Source organism: Kogia breviceps, chromosome 9 (genome assembly GCF_026419965.1).
Source record: "Kogia breviceps isolate mKogBre1 chromosome 9, mKogBre1 haplotype 1, whole genome shotgun sequence".
In the NCBI taxonomy this organism is placed as follows: Eukaryota; Metazoa; Chordata; class Mammalia; order Artiodactyla; family Physeteridae; genus Kogia; species Kogia breviceps.
The window spans coordinates 43,225,732-43,248,532 of record NC_081318.1 but is presented as its reverse complement, the minus strand read 5'-3'; the positions used below and the strand labels follow the sequence as shown (position 1 = coordinate 43,248,532).

At 42.6% G+C, this 22,801-nt stretch overlaps 1 protein-coding gene across 4 annotated transcripts in view; it reads left to right on the top strand.

The window, feature by feature from the left end:
• BMPER (BMP binding endothelial regulator) overlaps positions 1-3,280 on the top strand; it is a 249,561-nt gene extending 246,281 nt beyond the window's left edge. For 2 of the 4 annotated variants that reach the window (XM_067042364.1, XM_067042362.1), the window contains one exon: positions 1,898-3,276. In XM_067042364.1, coding sequence (XP_066898465.1) covers positions 1,898-2,079 — 182 coding nt within the window. In that variant the 3' untranslated portion in view covers positions 2,080-3,276. Of the gene's footprint in view, positions 1-1,897 lie in introns of all 4 variants that reach the window. The other 2 variants (XM_059074085.2, XM_067042361.1) reach the window with 2 other exon arrangements.
• Positions 3,281-22,801: the final 19,521 nt, after the last annotated feature.

Genomic DNA, 22,801 nt, shown 5'->3' with positions numbered 1-22,801 from the left:
AGAGGTACAGAGAGTAAGGTCTAGAAGGGTCCCAGTGCACAGGAGCTTCTGTCCCAGCGGAGTGAGGACACCATAATCCCAGCACCTAAATGTGTCTGCCAGTTTCAAAGTTTTCTGAACCCGTCGTTAGTTATTTAGGGCTTTGTATAGAAATTTCCTTATGTAGGCCTGATTGATTAAATCACTGGCTGAAAGTGATTAACTCAGCGTCCAATCCTTCTCCCCAGCCCTGGGAAACGGGGCCGAAAGTCCCAACCCTCTAATCATGCCTTGGCCTTTTTGGTAACCAATCCCCATCCTGAAGCTATCTAGGGACCCTAGGCACCAGTCCTTACCAGCATACAAAAGACACTCATCACTTTGGAGATTTCCAAGTGTTCTAGGAGCTGTGTGTCAGCAACTGTAGACAAAGGCAAGTGCAGCTGGAGGCTAGATTGTTATGGTTGTTCTTCAAGAGGATTCTCCTAAATCAGCGGTCCCCAGCCTTTTTGGCACCAGGGACTGGTTTCGTGGAAGACAATATTTCCATGGACTGGGGCGGGGAGGGGGTATGGTTTGGGGATGATTCAAGCACATGACATTTATTGTGCACTTTATTTCTATTATTATTACATTGTAATATATAATGAAATAATTATAGAATCAGTGGGAGCCCTGAGCTTGTTTTCACTGGCCACTCACTGATAGGGTTTTGATATGAGTCTGCAAGCAGTTGATTTATTATGGTCTCTGTGTAGTCAGACCTCTCTGCTAATGATCATCTGTATTTGCAGCCGCTCTCCAGCGCCAGCCTCACCACCTCAGCTCCACCTCAGATCATCAGGCACTAGATTCCCATAAGGAGCACGCAACCTAGATCCCTCGCGTGTGTAGTTCACAGCAGGGTTTGTGCATCTAATTTCACCACTGATCTGACAGGAGGCGGAGCTCCGGCAGTAATTCGAGTGCTGGGGAGTGGCTGTAAATACAGATGAAGCTTTGCTCACTTGCCCGCCACTCACCTCCTGCCGTGCGGCCTGGTTCCCTGTTCTAAATCCCTACATGTATCCACATTCCTACTCCTGAGAATGAGGGGTGGCGCCTTTGATTGTCATTGGAAGTAACGCAGATGGAAAGGTCCACGTGTCATAAAACTTCCACAATGTTGGCAGTATTTTTTTCTGACAACTGTATTCATGAATTTCAGGAAGTCGCAGAATATTATCAAAATCATTTCAGCTCCAAGTTAACAAAGATAGTAACTTGCTATGATTTGGCTACATCATCATTTTTACGTTCTCTGACCAGCCAGCCGGCTACTTCCCTCTCCCCAGTCAGGCATCTAATTTTTCTCCATTGGTCCCTACCCGACTCTTGCTCAATTTGTCTCAAATTGATTAATTCAACACATGATCTCTAGATTAAAATATGTCACTCATTTCCAATACCCTTGGCAGGTTTTTTTCCCTGTATGTGTAATTCTGTATATTTGAATATTGAGGTGGTTGCAGAAATCATTTTTATCCATCGCAGCTCAATAGCTGGAAGAACTATTTGGAGTTAACTTTTCATACTATTCTCAATACCTAAATAACCTATAGATTTCCTTGTAGCTTGACTAATGTATAGTTTGTCCTATCTGGGAATAAAGCTTTTTCATTTTACTTTATTTTGAAGTTCTCTGGCCCAGCAGGTGGATATTTGATGTTGTTTTTCTAGGTGCAGGTGGTTCCTAGAGTGTTTGGGCAGTGTTGGGTGTTTGTTATTCTTTTGTTAGGATGCAGAGTTGCACCTGTGCTGTGGGGAGACCAGTGCCGTGAGTGACGTGAGCCTTCGGGAATGGCACGGGGCTGAGGGTGAATTAACCTGGCTCTAATGGTTTCCCCACATCTCACCTACAGCACCTCCTCTTTTTCAGCCACCCAGTGTAAGCACGGTGCTGTGTATGATACCTGTGGCCCGGGATGTGCCAAGACCTGTGACAACTGGAATGAGATCGGTCCCTGCAATAAGCCGTGTGTTGCTGGTTGTCACTGTCCAGCAAACTTGGTCCTTCACAAAGGAAGGTGCATCAAGCCAGTCCTTTGTCCTCAGCGGTGACCTTTGTTCCACTCCTTCAGACTTTGAACCTGGTGTTCTTGACACTGAAGTGGAAGAGCCAATGAAAGACTGCGATATTTGTGTGCTGATTCTGCAAATACACACACAGAGTATATATGTGTATATATATATAGATATATAGATATATTCAGAAACACTTCATCATTTATATAAACTATAGGTGGATTATTATATGTATATTTTTTGCTATAAGACATGTATTGTTTCTAGGATCCTAATCTGTAAGCCATTGAATACATTGTATAAATAAACCAGGTGTTTTTAATTTAATAAGGCAGCATGCAGACATATTGGATGGCTTTACCATCACATACATTTGTCATTTTTAAGAAGTTTTCTAAGAAATCTAAACTGCCTGCCTGAATTAATTTTTGATTTGAATAGGATTTGCAGTTGAATGGGAAGTGTGTTTTTCTGGAGAATGGCAAATTTATTTAGGGGCATTTCATGCTTCCAAAGAAAGGAAAGTATGCCTGAGAAATATGGTTAGTGATTGGCGACAGGCTCTAATGGTGCATGTAAAACAAGGGGTAGGCTGTTAGACTTTATTGGGTCGTGGTCCGATATTATTTCCAAAACTGATTGGCTGGTTGCCAAGAAATGTATATTTGTCACTAGAGCATAACCGAAGAATCAAATGATTTCTTGCCATCTTTGCATATTCCTTGAGTCTCCTAATTTTATATGTGTGTATGATGGATATGTCCACCTCTGTATCCCACATTGAGATGTTGGCGTGTCTGGATGACTTGTTAGTTTTATTGAGGATGAGCAGGTATTTGAAGAAACTGTTGCACAACGTATGACAAAATATCCATTTCTCTGAATCTCACAGCAATTTAGGATGAGCAAATCCAATGAGTTAAAGTAAGCTATCTCCATTTTGTGACTATTCTATGTATGAAATGAAAGCCTTTATTTCTAGAGGATTCCTAGACCAACACTATTTGGAAACAGTGAATTTGTCCTAATTATTAGACAGAAAGAAAGGCTTTACTGATCAGTTGATTTAACATCAGTACAAAGAACGGTCTACATGCTTGCTCTTACTACTAGTCACCATGTGATTTTTGTTTTCAGTTGAATAAGTGAACATGTCAACAAAACAAAACCCACTGATGTCTAAAAATAAAATGTTCTGCATTGTAGTAAATAAAGGGCTTAAGATTTAAAACAATGCATTTTCTGTTTCAAGATGTGTTGTGTTATACTTTACAAATAAGCTATGGCAAATTCAGGTTCATCCATTTTTAACAGATTTATTTAGATATATTTTATATACCCTACAATAGCTCATTTTTATAAAGAGTGTTATCAGTAGATAATAGCAAACCTCCAAAGTTTTGACAGTCAGCATAGTGCCATTGCTTGTTAAGACATTTGTGTTCCTGTTACATATATTCATGACAGCTGAAGGATTAGTTTGGATTTTTTACTGGGACATCTCCAGCTGTTTGAGAAAACTGAATAAGTCACACAGTGTAATAGTGATTGTCTGGGACACCAGGGAATGTGGTTGTCATTGTTGTGTTTGGGCCATAACCAACCTCAGTATCTGGGACCCAAGGTAGCCAGTGCCTCAGTGCTGCACTTGGAAAGGGGGCTTTGATGTAGGAGACTTGGGCTCCAGGTGTGGTTTGTGACCTTGTCCACAACTGTTTAAGCATTTGGGGCCATAATTTGTTTCTCTGAAACACAAAGAGGCTTTGTAGTATATGGGCAGGTTTGAGGATCAGGAGACCTTAACACTCTGCCGCTAGTGAGATTACTTGCACAGTAACCTGAGACACAGTCTGCAAACCCTTTTACACTCCTACTTTTTGCTTTTTGAAACCTTCTGGAAATTTATTTCCAAATACTTTCAGTCTGCGGTTGGTAGAACCTGTGCAGATACTCAGGGCCAACTGTAGATCGTGCTCAGTAAAAGCAAGTTCTTTTTCCTCTCCCTGTGAAAATAAGAACGTTTTGAAAGTGCTAAACTAAAAGTTTCGAACTAGGAGGAAAAATGAATTGTTGACATTTACAATGGCAATTCTTGTTAAACGCGTGACACCTTGAGAATTATCAGTTCTTCAGGTGAAAAGCCACCCCTTTAAACTTGCTGAGTGTTTCCTGAGTATTTGACTGTAATAGAGAAGAACAAATCTGACCCCGTATTGGATCCATTTCTTTTCCTTTAACCTTTGTATTCTATTGCTTTTGCTGCAAGTTAAGAATGTTGCCTCTAGCCTGAAATATACAGGATACCCCAGTCTCAAGGCTCTGACCTTTCAAGGTATAACACTTTTCCATTCATACAGAGATAAAAAGTTGGAGAACAGAGAATAACATTTGTCTTGTTGGAGGTTTATAGGAACATTGTAAGTCTATGTGACAGCTGCAATAACAAAGGATTCTGACACCAAGAAGTTTACACCAACCAACCATACCCCCTCCCCTTTTAGTATAAAAGAAGCCTGAATTCTAACTACGGGAAGATGGTTCTTTGGCACCCTAGTCCACCATCTTCTTGGTCTGCAGGCTTTCTGAATAAAGTCGGTATTCCTTTGCCCCAGCAACTCGTCTCTTGATTTATTGACCTGTCATGTGGTGAGCAGTAAAGCTCGGACTTGGTGACATGACCACCAGCCTGTAAAAGGACACCTCCCCTCAAATTGAGAAAGACCAGTGGTTAACTCTTTCCCCAGCATTTGTAGAACATGAAAAAACTATTTTAACTGGAAAACTCTTTCTTACTATGAAATATTTCAGACGTACAAGAAGGTATAGAGAATAATGTTGTGAACGCCCATGAATACATTACCCTAATTAAGAAAAGTAACTGGTAGGTCGTCTATAGATTTTTCTTGCATAAATCAAATCACATCAATCTCATGGTTGCAACAGCTGCATGTGGAGTGTTTCCTTGCTGGGTTTCTGTTCACTTTGTTACTGTTTGTCACTCAAATGCTCTGGATCTGACAAGTATCAAGGATGTGAGTCTGAATGCTCTTGGTGTGGGAGAAAGAGATGCCTTAGGGGACAGGCACCAAGATATTTTAATTAGCCATCTTCTGCAAACATAACCCTCAGGAGCAAGCAAAAAAATGTCTCTTATTCTAAAGCCTGAAGTATCAATACAAGCCTTTTAAGAACTCAGGATTTTAATTTTGAGAAATGACAAGGTCTCAAGTGGCCCAGGATGAATTATTAGGGGAAAGAAACTAATGCCGGTGATTATGTTGACCCTGAATTAAGAACCCAGACATTTAATCCTTTAAGGGGAGCTTTAGGGCTTTAGAGCTATGTCGTTACACAGGATTAATTAAATCAATCAAATGATGAACGCTTGCATGAGGTTCATCTTTACTGTGTTTCCTTTCAGATTAATTTTGAGCAAGCCAGCTTTGAAAACATTAATGTGGGAAATCTGCATGTAGAGATGCGCCTGAATTAAAGGATAATTCAGAATGTGACTGGCTAAGGAAAGGGGGAAGGGTGTTCCAGGTAGAGGGAGAGCAAAGCACTGAGGCAGCCAGCGGCTCTGTACTGTGGCTGCACCACAAGCAGCGTGGCCTGAGGGGAAGGGTAAGCACATGTGTGGAGCATCCCATGGTCATGCTAAGGAGCCTGGGTTTCATCTTTAGGGCAGTGCTTCCCAAGGTTTTATGTCATAGTGCATTCAGGAAATAACATTTGAGTAGCCAAGTAAATAGGGCCGCTTGCAGCTGGAGATCACATCTGGGGACATCTTAGGTCCAGTCCAACTGTTCCAAGAGTGGAAGGGATGCCAAAATCCCTGTCACCCATTCCCTACACAGCTCCCAGTGGGCTGTGGCTCCAGATGGGAAGGTCTGCTCCAGGGCAGATCCAGCTGGGGGATGGCATTAAGCAATGGAGTGATGTGATCAGAGCTTGGTCTCAGTGAGTGGAGTGGAGGTGGGCTTTTCAGCCCAAAGAGCAGGTGGGAGGCCCCTGAGATAGTCCAGGTAAGAGATGATGAGCCCCCAAACTAGGAGGTAGGAGGAGACAAGGGGAGAACTTTGTGACAGGTTGGGCGGCAGACAGACAAGTGATGGGTGGTGGCGGTGCCAGTCCATCACATAAAGAACACAGGCAGGAGAGCAGATTTACAGAAACTTCTGTTGTAAAGCAAAACCTAAGCTGTGTTCTGTTCAGTTCAACAAACATCCGGAGCATTGGGATTAAGACACAGTCCAGGATAAATGACTGGTAGTAAAGCAGAGGAGGACACAGCTGGCCGTGGGAGCCTCAGGAAGCCCAGTGGGGGGTTTTCTGTTTGGGGGAGGAGTCTGGGAAACTTGCCAGAGAAAGTGACTCCTGCAAGGAGCCTCACTAGACTGAACATGCTCTACCTATGCAAATAGGGGTATACGTGTGTGTGGTGGGGGGGGCAGGGATAGTGTAGTCTGGGAGCTTAAGGCATGAGTGGCTACGGGGATGAGGAGAAAGGCAGCCTGGGGGTGCAGAGAACAACAGGGTTTTGGTCCTGCTAGGATGTAGCGGATTCACAGAACTTTTTTGAGCTGTGGCACTGCAACTCACACACCCTGAGAGGTCTTATCAAACTTCCCTCGATTTCTAGTGGAGGGAGCACAAAAGTAGGGTTTGAGGATGTTTTGTCATTTTGTTATAAGCTCTCTTTGCTTCCTGTACCTGGTGTGTTCAAGTTTCCTTGATGTGTCTTCTGAAAATCTAGAGAAGGAAGGAAGACTGAAGAAGCTTCTAATGTGACTGTCCTGTTTATACAGTGAGGAGGCATCTTTCAGACCCTCTAGGCATTGGTTGCTTTAACAGAACTTGTCCAAGTTCTGGTTATTCACTTAACCACTACTTTTGTTGACTTGTCTGTGGCCTGACAGCAGGGGTTGGGGATGCTCAGGGTCCAAACAGCTGGACCTGCTAGTGTCAGCAGCTGTGGTCATACCTACAGGTAAAAGTTCTGGAAACACAGCTCACCTAGAGTTCTGGTTGGACCAGTTCTGTCACGTTTCGGCCACTTTATATCGTAACCAAGTTTATGCCTTGAAAACTGACGTAAAATGCTTCTCTGCTTCTTGCAAACTGGAACTTGGCTTACTGAATAATTCCTCTGAGGGGTTCTTTCAGCAGTGAAATTTGGGGCTTGAGGAAATGTTCGTGGTGATGAAAAAGTTTCACTTTGGCTCCGAGAGTATAAATAATATTTGTTCTACGCTTATTGCCACTGTGTTCCTACATGTAATTTAAGGAATCAGATCCTGAACAGCTCCTTCTGACCTGGGTGCTTTAAACAAGCATGGCGGGGAGTGGAAGGCAGCCGGAAGCCTGGCTGGCACCCTCCCCACACTCTGCGGGCTGCCCGGGGAGCCTGTGACGTGATGTGTTCCTGCCGGATCCCTTGCACACGTCCGTGAAGAAGGTGATTCAAAGGAAACTCGCCACTCAGTTCCCATTTGCCCTCTTGAAGACAGGCAGACCAGGAGGACTCTGTCTTAGAAAACTGGCTTGCTCACTTCACTTGTTCTCAGAGCGAACTGGCTGTGATAGGAAATTGAAGTGGGAAGAAAGAGGATTAAAAGATAGGTTTCTCCACAGCACCCACCACTCCTCTCCACACCTAAAACCTCAGGGAGGATAGGGGACAGACCACCTAATTGCACGGAAGAGCATTCTCCACTCTGTTTTATGTGATGACATTTGGGGCATATCTGTTTTCACGGTCAGAGCAGCTCAGCCTGAGCAATTGCATTTCCATCATGGATCCACACAGCTATCTTCATCTGTGATTTTCTGAGATGTATTGGGAGACTCCTTCCAATGGTCAGTTAATATGCCAGGCTATTCCATCCTAGCAGGTGAATTTAGACACTAAACCAGTTTGGGTTTGCCTGTTGAGATCTACTGTAATTCATGGCATGATTATCTTGCCCTTTCTTTGCTTTGCCATTGGCTTGGGCCACAGAGTGGCTGGGTTGCTTTGGTTAAAGGAGATCAAGATGGTGGCCAGAGGAATTTGCCAGAGGATGTTCAGCGGAGCTGGGAGGTGTTTTCCAGGTCTGAACTGTTCCTGAGAGTCAGAGTGGGTCCATCAGCTTCACCCTTTTGTGTGGGAATGGAGGGGGTAGCAAGTAAGGGAAGGCTTTTTCTGTATTAATTCTCTGAATTTGCTATTTATTTCCTTTGATTTTACTTTGAGGGGAAAATGTCAAGGAGCAATATGATATACACATTTTATTTTTTAATCTTTACAAACTTGAGTAAAATAAATTTTTTTTCAAATTTTGGGAATTTTATATTTCATTGGATTCAAGTTCTACTGACTCTAATTTATTGAATGTTAAAACTTTCATATTGGGCTTCCCTGGTGGCGCAGTGGTTGGGAGTCCGCCTGCCGATGCAGGGGACAAGGGTTCGTGCCCCGGTCCGGGAGGATCCCACATGCCGTGGGGTGGCTGGGCCCGTGATCCATGGCCGCTGAGCTTGCACGTCCGGAGCCTGTGCTCCGCAATGGGAGAGGCCACAATAAAAAAACTTTCATATTTAGTTGATTTCATATATTTCGAATGCAATTTTCCAAAGCAAAGCTTGTTTTCCTTGAAATTGATTCCGTGATTTATTGTTCATATGGCTCTTTCATTTGGGCTATCTGTTTTGTGACAGGAAAATAATGTATATGTATATTATTTTTGTCACTTAATAATATTTATTTTCTTTGTGTCAGTAGTGCATACAATTTTGTTTGTTTCTGCTCCTCCAAGCATAAGTACGTGATCCTTTTTACTGTGAAAGAAGAGGCCTAGTAGGAGACAGGGAGAGCCTATGAGGCAAGCAGCAAAGATACAGCAGGTACAACCACGTGTATCTTTTTGCAGCACAACCTAAGAAGGGCTGCATCAGCCAGCAGTTGTGCAGATGTGGCTTTATCTATGTTGCCTTCAAACAAATGGAAGGAAATAAAATCCAGTTCTGAGATTTCTCATCCTATGAACTGCATGGCCTGATCCACACTGTCTTTAGGGAAGTGCCTTTTATGACACATGGGAACAGGGTCTCCAAGTCTAAAAGCATCTACTGAGCTCCATCAAAGCTGGGATCTGTCTTCCAGATGTCTAGGCTGCTGGGAGTCGGTACAAACTTCCAGATGGACCAGCATTCTTACAGCACGAGCTCGTGCTGGATGTTGGGGATTGTGTCAGCCTGGTCTGACTTGGTGCTTGGATGCTGGGTGTGAGCAGGTGCTCCAGGAAGGCCACCCCAGCTCTTTGGCATGGGTGTGTACCTGCCTGGGGAGGGGTTCCTGCCAGATGTCCAGTGAGGCTGTAGGACTGGCCTCCCTTTTTCTGCTCATGCTTCTTTGCTTGTAGAAAGAAGAAAGGCTTCCCTCATAGACCATAGGATCTTTACAGAATTCAGGGCATTCTGTAAACAACACAGTTCTTCTATTAGAAGAGCAGATCATAGTGGAGCTTCCTGAGGTTCTTCACCCGGAACGAAAACATATTACGTCAGCTATTAATTTGTGCCACCCCCATCTATATGTGCTCCCTTCCTTCACCTTTCAGTTTTTTCCCTTTCTTTTACTTCCTCTCCCTAGATGGAGTTGTCACATGCTTCTCTCCACCATCTCCCCAACCCCCATTCCAAACTGGCCTACCCTCCTGGCACCATCTTATGTTCCAGTTCTTTCCTGGCACTTAAAAAAAAAAAATGTAGCTGTCCTGGTTCCTACCCCCTCGAGAAGCAACCTGTCAAAAATATACTTGAGCCACTCTGAGGTCTATGCAATATCAGTTTTAGGTACTATACCTTCATTTTCTTACCTTGAGTCTTCTGGCATTTAACATCTTTAACCAATAGTCTAGTTCTAATGTGAGCATTTAAGGCACCGTATCAGATGAGAAGGGAAAATATTTAGAGGGCAAATGGGCATTCAGTTGCCCCAGCAGTGCAGATGCAATGTAGACAGTACCTAGTGGACCAGCAGAGAGGACTGGCTCTTTGCCACATGCCCTTTGAAACTTTTTTTAGTTGTAGAACATTCCTTCCATTTCTCAGTCAAATGTCTAGAATTTCTAATTCAAAAATTCATTGAAAAAAGAAAATGTTATTCAATTTTCTCTTCTCTTGTGTCCCGGCTCATATCCCCCTTCTCATGAAGAGTGGCCTCCGCTATTTCCCTAGGGCAATGTGAATGAATTTTGTAAGGCTTTTCCTTCTAAAAGTCCTGGATGAAATTCCAGACATATGGCATCAAAGTGCAACTCAGTAAAATCAACTTTGTTGAGTATCTTAAAGATAATATAGTTCAATCAGTTTTCTGATCCAAGGATAAAATATAAAATTTATTTACCATCCCTAGGCAAGGTGGCTTATCTCTCCAGCCAACTCCAGGTAAATTTTCGTTAGCGTTTGTGTTCTGTGTTGGCATTTAACATCCTTCACTGACTCTGCAGGGAAGAGTACCATGAGCTACTATCAAGGTATTCATAAGAGGAGAACGGTTTTATCTGCCCTCCTGGACCACCGGATGCAGGGACTACTCAGCTACCCAAGATCACACTTTTATCGTCAATAACGACGTTCTAAAAAACATAACACAACACAAACTTGCACACACCTACACAAATGACAACAGAAATTCCCTATGCCTTTAGGAGTCTTTCAGATAAAATTTTATGTTCCATTTGACCTTTTGTTTGAGATACCGAAATTCCCGCGCATAGAAATGTGGTGAACCAGCTCAAGCTGTTTGTCAAACTGCAGAGTGGAAACCTCAGCTTACTATAAATTGGCCTAATTAAGCCTCATTAAAATTGATACCCCCGGGTGAATTTTTATCTCTTGTTCAAAGGATGAAATTGCAGATTTCCACATACAATGCAGGCGAATCTGATGCTTTTATGGGTGAATTTTCCAAATGGGGATAGCAAATGTGCCAGGGACAGCATCCCTGAAGCACATGGGGATGTATAACTGTTCAGTAATTGCAGTTTTCATTTGGGCAAATTAAATGCAAATGAAAACAAAAGCCCTGTCCTGTCTCTGCAGTGTGTGAGTACTAGTCCAGGCTCATGCTGGCGCTGGGGGCCAGGAGATGTCAGAGGTTCTCCTGCAGACATATCTGCTCATCTTCTACACCTCCCCCAGCTGCCTCTCGTTTCACTTCTCTTCTCCTTCCTTGAAACCTCAGTGGGGATCTTCGCGGAGGGAAAGACTCCCATCAGACAAACGTCCGTCTGCAGAGGGGGCCATGCTGACTTTCTACAACCAGCTTTCATTCAGTAATTTCTGTCAACTCTACTTTTTTTTTTTTGCGGTACGCGGGCCTCTGCGCAGGATTTTTCAAAGAGCAAACATACCTAGGCATGACACTTCATTATCAAATTTCTAAAAACCAAAGACCAAAAAAAAAAAAGTAAGCATCATTTTCAGAGAAACGACAGTTAAGACCAACAACTAGAGAGGCCAATGGGTTTTAGTATTGATACTTTCCTACTTTGCTAAAAGAAAATAAATGCCAACCTAGGAGTTGGTGCACAGTGAAAGTCTACTTATAAATGAAGCCAAATGTATTTCTGAAAATATGTTTTCAGAAAAACAAATTCTGAGAGGTTTTATTGCCAGGAAACATGCACAAAAGGGGATTCTTCAGATAGAGGAAAATGATCCTAGAAAGAAGCATGAAAATGCAGAAAAGAATGGAAAAGCAGTAGGAAGGATAAACATATGGGTAAATAAATATTGACTGGATAAAATAATAATCACAATATCGTATTTTACATACACAGTGAATTAAAATGCCTTACAACAATACACAAAAGATGGGAGGAGACGTGAATGTCATTAAAGTGTTTCAGGGAAACTTAAAAAGTAAACATTTCTGTTAGAGAATTAAGTATGCAGGTTGTAATTTCTAGGATAACCACCAGAAGAATCATAAAAATATTGTATAACTAAGACAGAATAGAGAGGAAAATTGGATAATAACAAAGGAAAAAGATGACTGCTCTTCTGCACTTTCAGGTGGACATTTTTGTCTCTTAGAAGGTTTTTTTTTGTTTTTTGTTTTTCAATTCAGGAAAACTTCGTAAAGGACCTTCTGAGTGTGAAACAACAGAGCCTAGGATTGGTTTAGATGGGAGAGAAATGAGAAAACAAAGATATAATGTATTCCACATAAAAAGTCATACAGACATTTGTGAGTTCTGCCGTGGAAATTTAGGTGATCAAATGAGTCCTAAAAAGAGGGATTATAAAAATATGGTGAGAGGCCAGTGGCCCAGGTGGGATGTGAATGGGGAGAAACATTTTGTGGCTGACTTTGTGTTCTCTTCAAACCTTCATAAAAATGTGGAATGCACAAGTGTAGATGAACCAAAGAGGAAAGGCGGCACTCTCCACTTGGGATTAATCTAGCAGAGTGAGAACAGCAGCCGCAGGAGGTGAGACAGTGAAGAGATGTTGAGAGTTTAGCCAGAGCTCCAAATCCCAGCAAGCAAGCCCTGAGTGAACAATAGCGCTCTGGAAGATTCTCTAAAATCCTTATGATTTCACGGTGTGTATGTTGTGGGATGAAGGGGTCACTGAACTTCCCTTGGTAGTGGGGGCTTAAGCCTTTTTATTTGAAAATTAAAGTCCCCAAGAGAACAGAAGAATTTCGAGGCAGCTGGCTCTGCATAGAATGTGTTTCTGCCTGTTGTAGCCCTCAATAATTTCTACTATTATCATTACAGCCTCTGCAGAAAAAAAAGTGTTTTTGATTCAAGTCCTCTTCCATTCCCACCCACACCCCCCTCCAGTCTCCACTGAACTGAATGGATGATGTTAAGTTAGGGACATTTATCAAGAACTGAAGGCGGAGGTTTAATTATTACAGACAAAAACCACTAATGAGGAAACATTATCTTTCACACGTGAAGCTGTTTCGATGGAAACTAATTTATGGCAAGTATTCTATCCTCCAGGCTTCATTATAAAGGGCCTCTGTTCTCACGACTTTTCCCCTCCTCCTTCCCCTAACATTTCTCTATTTTCATTAGCTCAATCTCACAGGAAATCAGAGAGCAGATAGTGTTCTCCACACATTTTATAGGAAAGGAAGCAACGAGGCAGCCAGGATGGGCTTCAGGCAAAATCACCACATTACAATGCTTTCTTTGGGCGCCTCTCACTTTTCTTTTTGGCTGCCTTCTCCTCTTATTGTTCTTTTCTCTCTCTATCTCCCATCCTCTCCTTGCCCTCTACTGCCTGACTGGTTGAAGCCTCTCTTCTGCCCTCACCTAATCAATCCTCTTCCATCTCTTTATTTACTTGTAAATAAGAATCTGACCTGGACCAGGGTGCTGGCAATCTGGATTGGGCACAAGGGTTTTCCTGCCTACAACTGAGGAAACAATGAGTAGCCTTCAGGAAGTGGGGGGTCTGGGAGGTAATAAGGTTCAGAAATCAAAGCTACTTGGCAGAAAAACATCCAGTGGGACTTCCAGGTGCTATCACAGGAGAAGATGGGAAACACCGATCAGAGACCGAGACACAGAAAATTCTAGTTCAATAGCCCTCCCCATCCCTGTTTTCATAATGCTTTTCTTTCCCAGCTGTTTTCCTATAGAATCAGCAATAAAAACCATGCACTGGCCTTTGCAGCCCTGGGTGGGCTTGGCTGAGGCCACTCTGTTCTGTGCCAGTGCCCGACTCCACAGAGGACCTCTAGGAGTAAACTGGGTGGTGGCAGCTCCAGAGTAAGGGGGAGAAGGAGGTAGGGGATTCCTGGTCTCTGCGGACTGTGACACAGAGGAGAGGAGAGAACTTGGTGTAGGGCTAGGCAGTGCATCCCTCCTTCTAGCCCACATCCACCCGAAAAGCGCCAGGTCTTTTCATGTTTGTATTCTCATTTCTTTCACAGACCTTGACATATACCATAGGGACTCAAAACTGTGAGTGGAGTGAAAGAATAAAGGAAAAGGTAAATGAAGGATACACCTTTCCCCTAAAGTGATTTATGCCAATATTGTACTCAGTATGTGTTGATCCCCAATAGTTTGGCCTGTGGGGTTTGTACGTGGTAGCTCCCTATTCCTTTTCACGCTCACCTCTCTGTTGGCAACTGTCAGAACCAAAGCAACCACTGCGTCCTGTGTGTCTGTTCCCAGAAGCAGGGGGACAGACTGAAGACAGGAATCCAGGAGGACCAGTAGCAGAAGCCAGCAGTCTGAGGAATCTGAAGGCTGGGTGATGGAGAGCGAGCTGGAGAGGGCGGGTGGTCCCATTCAAGGCCAGTTGAACATGGCAAGTATCTGGGCCAATGCCACCCATTCTGTCACTCTTAGGAGGCCTGACCTCGGCCAGTCACTTATTCCTTGTTAGATGAAGCCATCCAGCCATAGCAGCAGTGGCAAGGCAAAGCTCACGTGGGAGACAAGATGGGGAAATCATATGTGTTTCCTGTCATGTGCCAACTCCCTTCCACTGGTAGAGCTTAGCTGCAGGACTGGCCATGGGAAATGAGGAGATTGGGGGAGGGGGTCTCTGGCTGTGAATCTGCTGATTCACGTCTTTTACCTGATTCAGACTGCCAGATCCACAGTGGCATTCGCGAATATTTCAAACATCAGACGATTCTATTTTGAGTGAAATGACACATTGTGAGCGGTGAATAAATCAATTTCACTTTCCCTTAGTGGTGAGTGGGGAGGCAAGGAGGTCTAACAATTATCAGTGTTCCATTTGGAGCTAAGATCGTTTTCATGTATGGGATAGAGAGCTCCAGAGATGGATCCAGAAGGGGTAATGCTCAGAGTTTCCCCAGGCCAGGCTGGAGCCAGCGTGACCCCTGGGCCTCAGGTAGGGTGTATGCTGCTTGGCTAGAGTCTGATTGCTTACCCAGGCCAACGATCTTGAAACAGCTCTCTCCCTGCTGAGCCAGTCCTGCTAACAATAGTTACTCACATGCCCTGTTGTCAACATTACTCCCAGTCTGCTAAGGAGAGTGTCAGCTCTGCCTTTCTTTAGTTCTTTTTTCTTTTTTCCATGGCCCGACGAATAGGCTTCCAGAGGAGAGTAGAAAAGCATGCTTCTTGTTGCAGGATGATCGCATAGCAGCTCTGTTTTTCCAAACTGATGGCATGGCTTGCCAAGAATGAATTACACATTTTCACAGAATCGTTTGCTTTGCTCCTAATCGGCTCTGTAAATTGTTTTTCCTTCCTCCCTCTAGTTTGAGAGGGACACACTGGCTCCCTTGGTCAGGGACCTCAGGCTAGGGTTTGGGGAGAAGGAAGAAATAGAAGGCCATGAGAGGCCCTTCTAGCTAGTGGGGAGAATGGAAAAGTCTGGGCTGAGTGCAACCTTGGCCTTGGAGCAGTAGGTAGGACAGAAAACACATGGATGCTCCTCCGGGGCTATGGTGACGGAGTTGCTGGGAAGCTAGGATTTCTGGGTCATTGGCTCAGGGTCACAACAAAATCACCAATGGGAGTCACAGATGCCAATGCTGTGACTTGCTCCTGCCAGGAGATCCTGGCAGGCCAGCCCCACTTCCCTGGCTCAGAGGAGAAACTTCCTAGGGTGTCTCACTCACTGTGAGCTTCCTTCTGGTGGCCCTCCAGCCTTGCCATGGTGACCATCTGCAAATACCTTGACAGGGCTGAGTACAAGGCATTCCTGCTGCTGTGAATGCTTCTCTCCACTCTGTTCTGGAAGAGTCACTGGGTTCTCTTCTCCATTCCGACAGGCCCCATACAGAGAGAATGGGAAGAACCTCTCTTTCCCCAGGAGTGTCTTACTGTGTTGAAATCATAAAGCAGCTCTACCTGTGTCCTCTCACATCCACACACTTCTTTAGTTATTCTTTCCATTGTAGTTTTCTCTTCTGAGGACTCAGGCAGCCCAGTGGGAACCAGGCTGGAGGCCAGTCTGAGTGACATGGCTTTGGGCCATACCCATCTTCCCTCTTGTCTGTCCTGGGGATCAGCCCCTCACTGAGATTTGCACATGGCGTTCTCCACCAGCTTGGCATTGTTCTCCACTAAGACATTGCTCAGCTTCTTGTTCTCCTGCCATGTAGGGTGTCTTTTTGGAAGGACTATTATTTTTTAAAGCATCCAGCATGTGTCTTTCTCCCAAACTTCCTCTTTCTCTCACATGAACAGTTCATCGCTGGGCTAGTCCTACCAGTCCAGACATCTATGAATAGTAGAAGACTCATGAATTGGTTAAAGTAACATCCTATGACACTTACGCCATGGCACTACTCTACTACTAATGGTGGACACGGCTAATGGAGCATGTCTCTCCAGGTAAGCCTCAGAATCCTTCTGGACACCATGCATCAGGCTCTTACCAGTCCACTGGAGTTGGTTCTTACGATGACATCTTTTAATCTTCCTTACCTTAAGCTCCGAATTGTATCTCCCCTCCGTCTAACCAACACACCTATGCACGCTCAAAATTAACAGGTACTTAATGTCTGCTTGCACATGACATTGACCTTGATAGGATATACTCTCTGCCAGGGAGCTTGCAGTTTGTCTCAGATACATTAAAAAGGTGCAAGTATACTTTGTTGGGGGTGAGGGAAATGCTGGAGCACTACTTTATTAAGGATGGAATTTTTCTCTTTTCAGAATTGATGAATATGTCTCCTGTTACTATTCATTTGTCTCTGGGAGGTTGTATTCTAGAAGTTATTGGTCCGGATAAGTTGCAACTATCCTTGGAGGCAGAGAGGACAACCTGAGCTGTATCTCTTACAGTAAACTGTCATAACCTGGTCAACCCCCAGCCGTAAGAGCAGCTCTAATAACCGCAGGTCCTGCCATTTGGACGCTTTTCCCCAACACACAGAAGACAAGGGAGGTGATGATTTGCAGCTCCATTATTTTCAAGAGTTACCTTGTATTTTGGATACATTAATAGGTGCTAAAGGGTGGGGAATTAGGTAAACAAAATAGAAATTTAATATGTGAAATAGCTAAAAGATGTTTTCTTCATTAATGCATCAAACAAATAACTACAGAAGCAAGCAAAGATAAATAACATAAAATCTTCAGTTCTAGTTTTTCTCGAAATCCAAGTCTCAATTACGTAGCTAACCACTTAGGAATCAGTTCTTTCTGACTTTTCCACCACAATCTCATTACTGCATGGGTTCTCTGCACTGATGTTTGGGACTTTTAAGATTTGACTGCATTTCTTACCATGCCTTTTCATGCTCCTAGCACTTCTCTTTCCAGTCTGGTGGCTTCGCTTGGACCCTGCAGGCTAGACCCATGTTGCACTCAGGGTCTATAAGAATCCCAGGCCTCAGGTCTGCTGATTCTCCTCTGACACTGGACCTCCCCTGACGTTTGCCTGGTGCCTCTGAGCCAGCCCACAGCTTTGTCCCGGACCTTGTAACAGAAGCCCCACCTGACCTCTCTGACCATTGCTCCAGTTGTTCCAGGGTTGGGAGTTGGGGTTCTGTGCAGAGTTTTTCCAGCTCAGCTTAGGGTTCCTTCTCAGGCCCAAGTCAGTCTCCAACTCTCTCCAGGCTTCAGCATGACTCCCTCTTTGCAATATCGGTTGCTCCCTATTCCTTGCAGTTGGGGATATGATGAAAATGTTGCTTCTCCAGCTTTTCCTTTGCTTTCCTGTCCCTGAAAACAAATTCACTTACCATTTTCATCTCAAGTGAGTTGTTGTGATTTACTCCAGCAGATAAGAACAGCAGTCTTGGGCAAGTGATGAAGCTTTAAAATAACCACGATCCTTGGCCTGTCGTTTCTAATGTTTTCTTTCTGGAATGGTAGCTGCACTCTCCCTTAGATTCTTACTCTTGAGAGGTGGACCCACTTATTCAGCCTGGTAACACCTTATAATTTGTTATTTTAAGTGGGGACCATTTTGAGAATGAGAGGGATGTTATTAATAACTATGCCAGAATAACAGGAATAAACAAGGACTATTATATGGGCAACAGTTACATTCTTATCCTGACCTTGCCTTTAGCAGCCCATATAGAGCAAATGTTCTGTGGCCAGTGGCTGTATCTGGGGTCATTTCTCTTGGAAGTGGTAGATGGATGTTACAGCCACCATATGGCTTTAAATTCAGGAAGACCTTGGTGCAACTCTTGGATTGACTCTTTATAAATTCATGGACCTGGACAAGTAGTTTCTTTGGTGACTCTCAGTTTCCCTATCTGTACAATGGTTATAATGGTAACTGTCTCAAAGATGGCTTTAAAGATTAAATAAGACAACATATAAAGCATTTGACATGGAATACTTCAATGAATTCTAGTTTTCATTTCTTTATCTTTCTCCTAATGAAACCAATGAAGCATGCCAACTCTTTTTCTACTTCCTTTCCTTTAGAGGGAAGATGGTCTGTGATCTGCTACTCAGTATTCTATCTTAAAATGGATTCCCAACTTCGCATTCCTAACATCTTTTAATGTACCAAATAAAAGGGCTGAAATTCGATACATTAAGTGAAGTGATTTTAATGTATGAGACAGAGAGATTTAGCTTATGATCCAAATATGCATGAACATAAGATGCATTCAGAGGAAGATATTGCTAGATGATAAAAATGAAAAAGACGAATCCTGTGCTGGGGCCTAATTAAATGACTGAGAAGATGGCTAATGGTCTTAGATTGAAACCTTTAGCTCCAGACCACTGGTTTTAATTCCACATTGAAAGCTGTTATGCCCACTGCTGGCTGCTAGGAAAAGAGACTGACTACAACCAAATGTAATTGCTGTGGAGAGTGTGGTCTCAGACAGAAGTCCTGTGCCCTTGAATCAGTCTCTCACACTCTCTCAACTTCAGTTTCCCAACCCGTCAAATGGACACAGCAATATTAACTGAACAGGATTGTGGTGAGAATAAAATGTGAGGCCTGGCAGTGTCTGACTGTCAAATACAAAGTGAAATGGGTTAATGAGTTCGTTTATTTTTATTTCTTTAGGAGTTTGAATTTAATCTGAAAAACCATATACGCCTGCACTTCTTCTTTTAACTTCAACTAGATTTTTCTGCAGGGTTTAGTGAAAATTTCTTGTTTTTAGAGCTTTGGGGCCTAGATCTGTAACACCAACTGATTTCAAGTGAGAAGTTAAGAAGCACCTGATTAGAAATCCCCAAGATCCTCACCTGGCCAATTTAAACCATTGCCCCCACCACAAATACTAGCTTTGTGGGACTTTAATAGTTTTTCCTCCAAAAATAAGACGCATGTTCAGATGTCTTTGGGCAATGCTGGGTAAATAAAATGAAACAGATTTCTTTACTGCACAGCTTTTAAAATATTTAGCTGAACCAATATGCATCTCCAAGATGGGGCCATGTACCATATATTGTCTCCAAAATGTGCTTAACTATGGTGCCCATATTTTTTGTGGGATGTTTTTAGAGACCAATGGTCCTTGGCATGCTTTGGCAAGCACTCTTCTAATAATTTTTATGGATTTGGAAAAAATGTTTCCATTATAAAATTAAGCAAGAATGCAAGCTACTAAATTTCATGTACTGTAAAATCACAATTATGTTAAAATGTATATAAGAGCCTGGCGGGAAATATATCGAAATATTAACATATTAATTAAAAGCAGTAATCTCAGGGGGAAGAATTTGGCTATTTTTTAATATCTATTTTACTTACCCTATATTTTCCAATTTTTCTACAATGAACATGTATTATCTTTATAATCCAAAAATTTTACTTTTCTTTTTTTCCTTTTGGTTAAACAATATCAGAAGGGATTGTTTCTTTTCCAACTACAATGTTGGATCCACCTGAGTGAAATATGCCTTTCATTGCATCCTGAGAAGACAGAAGAACCATAAAAAGCCTTAAGAAGCCCTTAAGGAATTTTGAGGAAAATAAAAGTAAAGATTATAAACCAAAGAAAAATACACAAAGTTGTAAGAGCAGTAAAGAGAAAAGTGAGGGCAAGGGATATTGAGTGTCTAAAGAGAAAGTACAAGAAGCATAGCCTTTCCTGGAAAAGAAAAGAAAATTCACAGTCAAAAACAATGGTGAGTTTCTGTGAGAACCCAACAAGGTAAGGAAGAAACTCACCAATAGCCTGCAGACACATGGCTGACCCGAGCATCCTAGATCACAACCCACCTTCCTGCCTCAACCCAGACCACCTCTGAGTCATCATGGGACTGTCTACGTAAGGACAATACCTGGGATCTGTTTACATGTGAGCTCCTCAAACCTGTGTCTGAATCCTGAATCAATGAGCCCTGACAAGGAACAAAAACTGTCTGTGGATGGGGTTATGTGAGTAGCTGGGAGGTGTGAACAATTTTGTAAGCCCCATAGATTGTAAGTGGCAGCAGTTTAATATACTTTGAAGATCTACTGTCTGAGTTTAAATCTTGGTTCCACTGCTTATATTAAGTATCCTTTGGATACTTAGTAACCTCTAAGTATCCTTTGGATACTTAACCTCTCTGTGCTTTAGTTTCTATAAAATGGGAATAATAGTAACAACTATCTCATTTAGTTGTTTTGAGGATTCAATGAGATTTATATATATATATATATATATATATATATATATATATATACTTATAAATATATATATATCACTCAGCTGTGAGACCTTTATAAATGGTAGCATTAGTATTAATAAAAAGTGAATAATACCTGTAAATAGTTATACAGGGCATGGCACCCATGGGTGTATCATCCTGATTTCTGGACTTCAAATTACTTATATAATGAGAGGCACTGTCTGCCAAATACAGGCCGTATTCATACCATATTGAATGAAGGAAGTTTCTTAACTGGCCCACTTGCCTCTGGGTACTAAGAACTGAAGTGCAATTATCAACTGAGTTGAACTTCTTCTATTTTGTGAAGTATCTTTAACTTGGGACTTGTGCTAGGCAGGTTTTGCTGCAATGATGCTGTGTAACAAACAACCCCCCCACAAATAGCAACAAATATTTATCTCTTACATGTTTATGAGTCAGCTATGAATCTGTGATGCTTTGCTGGGCTTGGCTGGACCTGATTTCAGGCTGTTGGTTGGTTTCAGATCCACTCCTTGGAGGTCTCATTCTGAGGCTTAGGCTGAAGGCTACTTGGGTCGTGCTTAGGTCATGGTGAAAGAGAAGTACATGAGAGTGCATGAGAACTGTAGAGAACTTGCCATGTCTCTGAAAGCCCCAGCTTGGAACACACTGCACTTCCAGTGACAGGGACTTTTCAGTCTCTGCCTGCAATTAATTAATTAATTGTTTTATGTTTAGAGCTTTCATCAATTGAACATCTATTACTCTGGTAATTTTTGTTCTTTTTGGCTAGTGTACAAGTGTGTGTGTGTGTGTGTATGTGTATATATATATATATATATATATATATATATACACACACACACATATATATATATATGCACAGATGTCAGATGGAGAAATTTCTCTTTAAAACATTCAACAAATAAATGATTAGATGAATGAATGAATAACCCTCTGCAAAACTGCCCATTGTAGAAGCCCACAGATACTGACTAAAGCGGGAGGCAAATGAATTCTGGCCAGTGCTTTCTAGACTCTTCTCCATACTCAAAATCATTTATCTGTGATTACTTTCCGTTTCCCGCTCCCAGCTTTCAACCCTCTTCCCTTACAGTTCTGTCTGTCCCAGAGCTAGAGTTTAAAGCTGACCTCACCTGGCACATTGGCATTCTCTTTCAGCTTCCTTCAGGAACAATTCTTTTTCTGGGCAATGTCATTTGCTAAATTTTACCCTTATAAGCTGAAAAACGTGTCCCACCCTGGGGAGAGATGTTCACTCCCTGCTCCTAAAACCTGCCCCTCCTGGGTGTTCACTGTGGGCCTATTTTTCCAAAGCACTATGTGGATGGTGGTCTCCTCACCCACTTCTCAGTTCAGGGTTATGCTTAGGCTACTTATTTGAAGACCATCAGATACACATAAAACACTCTATCTCAAGACTAATGGATGCTCAAGCCAGCTTGTGGGAGTCACGTCTGTTTTATGCAAGTAGACAAGGTGAATAATTGAACTAACAGCTTTCAGGTATGGGCTCTGTGGTGTGATCAGTTATATATAATGTTCACTCAGGCAAAAAATAGGTGGCTACAAGCTGGCCTGCTTCAAGATTTCTGAAGCTATTCTGCCGTGAAACACAGGCGAGTGAGCTGGAGACTTTTATAGTATCTTATACTCACTCACGATGTCTAAATTGATGAAAGACATATCAGACTTACCAGATACACTCTGTCTCCCCCCCTCATTGATTTGGTGTGGGTGTGGTGTTTGTCTCCTCAAGGTCCCTTTGTACATTTTGTCTGATTTTTCTGATTATATGCATGGTGCAGAACGGTAACAGCAGTAATATTTACCATTTTATTGAGTGTGTTAGGTGCTCTGTGTGCGATCATGGTATTAAATTCTCCTAACAAGTCTGTGAGGCAGGTCCAGGTCCGGTTATAAGCCCCACTTTCCAATGGAGGAAATGGAGGCTTAATAGAGTTTGCGAGGCTAGTAAGGAGAGAAGTCTAGTCAGGCTGGCCCTGGAGCTTACATATTATACACTACATTATACTGCTCTTTGGGACTTCATATATTTTAATTAAGGTTGGTTGAGTGAATAAATGGATGTATGAATAAATGTCAGAGTAAATGGATTCATAAGGGGGAATATGAAGGCAAAATGCCCAGTCTGAACCTGAAAGGAGGGTTTATATCTTGTTTGA